Below are 6000 nucleotides of genomic sequence, written 5' to 3'. Positions count from 1 at the left end.
ATATATTTAGACCCCGAGTGGCCGAGTGGTCTAAAGCGCTCACCGTTCCGGATCACTACCATCTCACCTCTGTCTGCGTGGGTTCGAGTCCAAGGCTCGGCTAGCGTGGGTACGTGGGAAAGCCGGCCAGTAGCTTCTCGTGGGTCGGTGGTTTTTCCCTGGGTTTTCCAAGGTTGTTCTTCCTCCACAGTTATACTGGTCGCCATGTATAGCATACCCTGTGCTGAAAAATGGCGTTAAACTCTAGAACAACAACAAAAAATCTAATCTTTTACTCAACATATTGAATATTTGTTCCACTTATTGTTGTTGTTGTTGATGATGATGTTATTGCTGTTGTTAAGATTGTGATAAATAAATACTCTTTACTAATCTTTGAAAACCAGGTATAGATGTTTCCTACGATGTTGAGCACCATGGACATGGTGAGGGATGTGGGCAGCGACACCATTTTGGATGTGGAGGTTGCCGTAAAAGTGAACGTCCTGGCCAAGGAACATACCAGGGATCTAGTACGCGACCTGGTTGCCTACGGAAACACCAAGAACAAGATGCATATGACGAGCCCCATCTATCAACATCCGGTGAGAAAAAGGACGGTACTGTGGATGTAGATATGGAACACTCACCAAACCCGACCATGATAAGGGTTAGTTCCGAACTTGTTCATATGTGTTTTTATTTGATTCCTGGCAGGTATTTTGGAAGAGAAGGCAGAATAGGGACGCTATCGCCTCATGTTTGCCCACTTGGATGCATTAATATTTACTCAGCTTATTTCGCTTTAATGTTCATCGTCATGCTGCTCAAATTTCCTCTTAAATGTTAGTATTTTCTTTTCCTTTTATTTTACCAATTCACTATCATAACGATATGGTAACACATGAACTTAGCTTCATTTAAATGAAATCCTTGAGTTTAAGAAACAAAAATTACATTTATGAATTATGCTAAATTATTCCTCGAAATGAACTTACGCTGATATTACTCATCGACAACAAACTTTAAACAGGAGGGCGAACCGACATCAACGAAGGAATCCACCAGTTCTGAGGCTAATGAATGGACAATGTTGAATATTAGTAAAGAACCAAGAACACAATCTCCTGGTGGAAGCCTGAAAAATACCGATCTGGAGGCAGGTTAGTAAATGGCTATCCTCACAAGGATGCGTGTCTCAGTACAAAGTTTTTATTAATTCTTTGAGGCCATTACTTCTTATTATGGAGATAGTCTTTGCATAGTTTTCAACACCCATAAAATACATCTATCCCTCATTTCATCGCGTATTTGAGACTCGAGATTGCGTGTTCGAGCCTCAAAAACATTACTCGCTTTCGAATATGCGATCGGGGGTGATATGATGCAATATAAAATTCATCTCTGACTGACTCTCTCGAAATCACTTATTCCAGCTTCCAGAATACGCATTCATGTTCTTTTGAATATGGTATCGTGTGTTTGAAACGACTAATTGGTTCTCTCAAAATCGCATTTTCCATTTTCATATCCTCGTATCCTAGCATCGAGCACGTGAAATGTCATGTTTTCATCCATTTGGCCTGCCAGGCAGTTCAGTTATATTAGTTGAAATTTTAGATTTTGCATAATGGAGAGCTCTATTTCGCGTTTTAAAGTATTTCCTAATTGACTCTTTCGAGTTCGTGCAATAGAGCGTCGAAACTGAGAAGCGTTTCCACGTGATGGTCTTAATATCTTGCCATAGACGCTGACTGTTGGTTGAGATCAGTATACTCTGTATAGTCCGTCTCAAACCATATTTAGAACTGATTGCAAGTCTTTTAAAGGTCTCAATGAAATTTATGTTGTTCTTGTTTAAGTTTTCTTTTTCAATGTTATAAGAATAAATTGTGAATTGTACGATTTTGTTTTAGTCCTAACCTTTCCACTTTTTTAACTTCAAGAATGCGATTTAAAAAGTGTCCCTGAACAAACTGCAAGTCTGTCATGATTACAATTACAAACATATCCGAACGTTTGTGAACCGTAGGAGTGAATGTCATCTGTGTATAGGTCTTAATTACTACTTAATTAATTATTACTGCAGTGTTTGTTCGTAGTAAATCGCCATACGCTGCATAATGTGCGTTAAAACGACTTTTTATACGGGAACATATTAGAATTTGTAAAACGAGTGGGATGGCCTTCAAGTTACAGACTGATATATTTTTAGTGACAATTAAGTCAGCCAGAGCCACCCCAGCCCCTGTTACCCGACGCACGGATTATCTGAATGCTAAAGTAAGGAACTAATTGAAACTTTCTTTCATGTCTTTAGACCCAAAGATCGCTGAAGCTCTGAAACAGTTGACGGACATGGGTTTCAACAACTACGGTGGCTGGTTGTCCAATCTTCTGGTGTCAGTAAAAGGCGACATAAGCAGCGCCTTGGACGCCATGAAACCACATGGTACAGCATAGTGAAATCCAATCTTGCAGGACTGAACAATTGTATATAGGATTAACTGAATTTGTCCTAAGTTTTATTCATTCTAGTCATATTCCAGTTATAATGTCGAGTCTGTAAAATATGGTATGACTCGTGTGTTACATTGAATAGCGAGCATTGCATGAGTCTGTAAAATATGGCATGATTTGTGTGTTATATTGAACAGCGAGTATTGCATCAGCCAGTGCTTTACGCTTGGATTTTAATATTCACCATGTTTACCACTATAGACCATTATTCAATGTTGATGTGAGAAATACCTGAAAAGTTCTCCTTATTGGTATGAGTAAACAATATAAAACTTACGATGCTTGCTATTATGGGTGTATTTATAATGCGAAATTTAAATTTGTTGCGCACCGTTGTGCTCATAATATTTTTCGTGATTGCAAGCTATGACTGCATCGTTGCCTTGCCTGTATAGGATTAAATTAAATTTTAATTAGAAATATGGAATCTATCTTGTTTATGTTTCGTTATTGCTTTTCTTGTTGTATTTATTTGTTTATTTTTCTCCGTAAAACCGACATATATTGTGATCGCTTGTGTACATATATACTTTTCCTGATATTTGCTGTGTAGAAATGTCAGTACGTTCCACATATATTTAATCTGTTTTTATGCAGACATATTTTCTTTTTTTATAGTGTTTCTATTATCTTCATGTATGTTATGTCACAGTGAGATAAAACATTTTTTTAAACGACTGTCTTGTTTATCTTCATGGTTGAAGTACTGTTCCAATATTTAATGTATTAAATGTACGTGTCATCTATCCTCAGGTCAATAAACAATAGTTCAGCCAATAAGGTGTACGATTAAATCATTAAAAATACATATCACCATAATATACCGAATAGTTTAACATTCTTTGAACAATAATCAACTTCAGATAAATATGATATGTCCCCAGTAGTATCTTACGAACAATTTAAAAAATACAATGTACTGCATTGTTCAGTAGGATTTTTATAATAAACATTAAAGTGACTAATCCCGTACAGGTGTTGTCTTTTGTGTGCGTGTTCGTTTATATGTAAGTAACTAGATATGTTAGTGAATTAGATTATGAAGTCGTACAAAATTGGCATGAAAATTTATGATCTGATTTTGATCGATTTCAGCATTGATCTAAGTCTTGGAAAATGCCGCATGGGCTATCTTATAACATAGATTACTCTGGAATTCAAACGTGTGATGCAAGCTGTTGACTTGACAGTTATAGCACATAAATCATTATCGCAATTGCAAGCTATATGGACTAGTTGCACTGCTGACCCATGACTCATTGTCACAAGCTGTATAAAGTAGTTGTTTGACTCATTATATGACAAGCAATATAGACTAGTTGCACTGCTGACCCATGACTCATTACCACAAGCTATATGGACTAGTTGCACTGCTGACCCATGACTCATTACCACAAGCAGTATAAAGTAGTTGTTTGACTCATTATATGATAAGCAATATAGACTAGTTGTACTGCTGACCATGACTCATTACCACAAGCTATATGGACTAGTTGCACTGCTGACCCATGACTCATTGTCACAAGCTGTATAAAGTAGTTATTTGACTCATTATATGACAAGCAATATAGACTAGTTGCACTGCTGACCCTGACTCATTACCACAAGCTATATGGACTAGTTGCACTGCTGACCCATGACTCATTGTCACAAGCTGTATAAAGTAGTTGTTTGACTCATTATATGACAAGCAATATAGACTAGTCGCACTGCTGACCTATGACTCATCTCCACAAGCTATATGGACGAGTTGCACTGCTGACCCATGAGCCATTACTACGAGCTATATGAACTAGTTGCATTGCTGACCCACGACTCATCTCCACAAGCTATATGAACGAGTTGCACTGCTGACCCATGACTCATTGCCACAAACTATATGGACGAGTTGCACTGCTGACCCATGACTCATTACCACAAGCTATATGAACTAGTTGCATTGCTGACCCATGACTCATTACCACAAACTATTTAGAATAGTTGCATAACTCATTACCACAAGCTATACAGACAAGTTACACAGCTGATCCATGCATGACACATTTACCACAAGCAATTAAGACTAGTTGCACTGCTGAACTGTTCTAAGCGCTTTTTTAAACAAATATGTGTATAAGATCTAATAGGTCAAGATATGCCATTTAGTCAATCTAATTTTTGGGAATACTACATTGTAGCTCACGGTCGGCCAAGCATCAAAAAGCTATGCCACATGCATAGTTAATAAAGCCCGGAACAATGTTATATTGATCATGTACTTATATGAATAAGATCAATAACACTAAGGTAATAGGCATCTAAACACTGTGGTTCTAAAATGGCTTACCTACAATCATTTGGTTATTAATAATTAGCTTTAAAAGCTGGCTCTTTCGTACGGTGCAAAGATTTTGGATAGCTTATTGGCAGCCATAATCTGTGCTGGCGCGAGTGTCAAGTATTGTCTTAACCTCGCGTGCCTTAGAGATATTTTCTGGGTCTTGCTCTCACAGATTAGGCCACTGAAGCAAGTGATAACCGTTATTAATCTGTTCCATCGTGTGTCAGGAATTTAGCAGCTTAAAACATATGTGCAAGTTTCATCTTTTATTTAAACGTAAAATTGGCATTTGGGATAGAAATTTGTTACAAAAATTGCAGTCTTGTGGAATTCCGGTATAATAAGGTTTCGGTTCGTAAAGGACATACATACATACACATACATACATACATACATACATACATACATACATACATACATACATACATACATACATACTCATATTCGTTACTAATGGAGATATAGGCCTATAACATTTTCTGCAATTCATTGCGGGTCCCCTGTATCGTCTAACCATCAAGTAATCTGAGTTTCCTCTGACCTTTCCAAACTCATCTCATTTTTTTTAAAACTGTACGTTGCAGTGTGAGGTCAGAGCCCAATCCTTATTAAAAACAGTAGAGCTGTGTACCACGAGAAATTTTGTACCACGGTATACCGCAGTATTTCTGAATGTACTGCGATACGCACCACGGTATACCGCAGTTACATTAGGGACCAACAGGGGCAGGGGCATGACACTTATTTTGTTTAATTTCCTTCACTCAATAGCTGGAAAAATATATTGCTTTGATATTATTTGGAAAAAAATATTAATTATCCTGAGATAAAAGAAATCAAATATTTCAGCTCAAAGGAAAATCACAGTTCCCCTCCCTCCACCTCGAAAATTAAATGGTCAGTATCTTCTAGAAGACGAATTTTCTATGTGCATGTAAAATGTTGTTTAAGTTGTAATTTAAAAGCTGTAATTTAAATGATACTGTGAGAGACATTGTAAGACAACACTTTCCTAGCTAAACTGGGAAGGTTTGAGTGGGATGCTAACATCCGGGCAAGATACTTATCAGTGACGGCAAAGTAAACACACAAAACACACTTACTCAACAAACGGGAAAATATTTATTTGGCTTGAGAAATTACGTTAAGTTGAGACAAAAAACATGTACACTCATGAAAAT

General features: G+C 37.2%; 1 protein-coding gene across 1 annotated transcript in view; it reads left to right on the top strand.

The window, feature by feature from the left end:
- LOC149782860 (sequestosome-1-like) overlaps positions 1-3469 on the top strand; it is a 6554-nt gene extending 3085 nt beyond the window's left edge. The window contains exons 5-7 of the mRNA XM_089934395.1: positions 387-649; positions 1013-1142; positions 2300-3469. Of these exons, the coding sequence (XP_089790521.1) occupies positions 387-649; positions 1013-1142; positions 2300-2442 (536 nt within the window). The 3' untranslated portion in view covers positions 2443-3469. The remainder of the gene's footprint in view (positions 1-386; positions 650-1012; positions 1143-2299) is intronic.
- The last annotated feature ends 2531 nt before the right edge of the window (positions 3470-6000 follow it).

Source organism: Sinohyriopsis cumingii, chromosome 15 (assembly GCF_028554795.1).
Source record: "Sinohyriopsis cumingii isolate HCF-2022 chromosome 15, ASM2855479v2, whole genome shotgun sequence".
Classification (NCBI taxonomy): domain Eukaryota; kingdom Metazoa; phylum Mollusca; class Bivalvia; order Unionida; family Unionidae; genus Sinohyriopsis; species Sinohyriopsis cumingii.
This window is presented reverse-complemented; position numbering and strand designations above follow the sequence as displayed.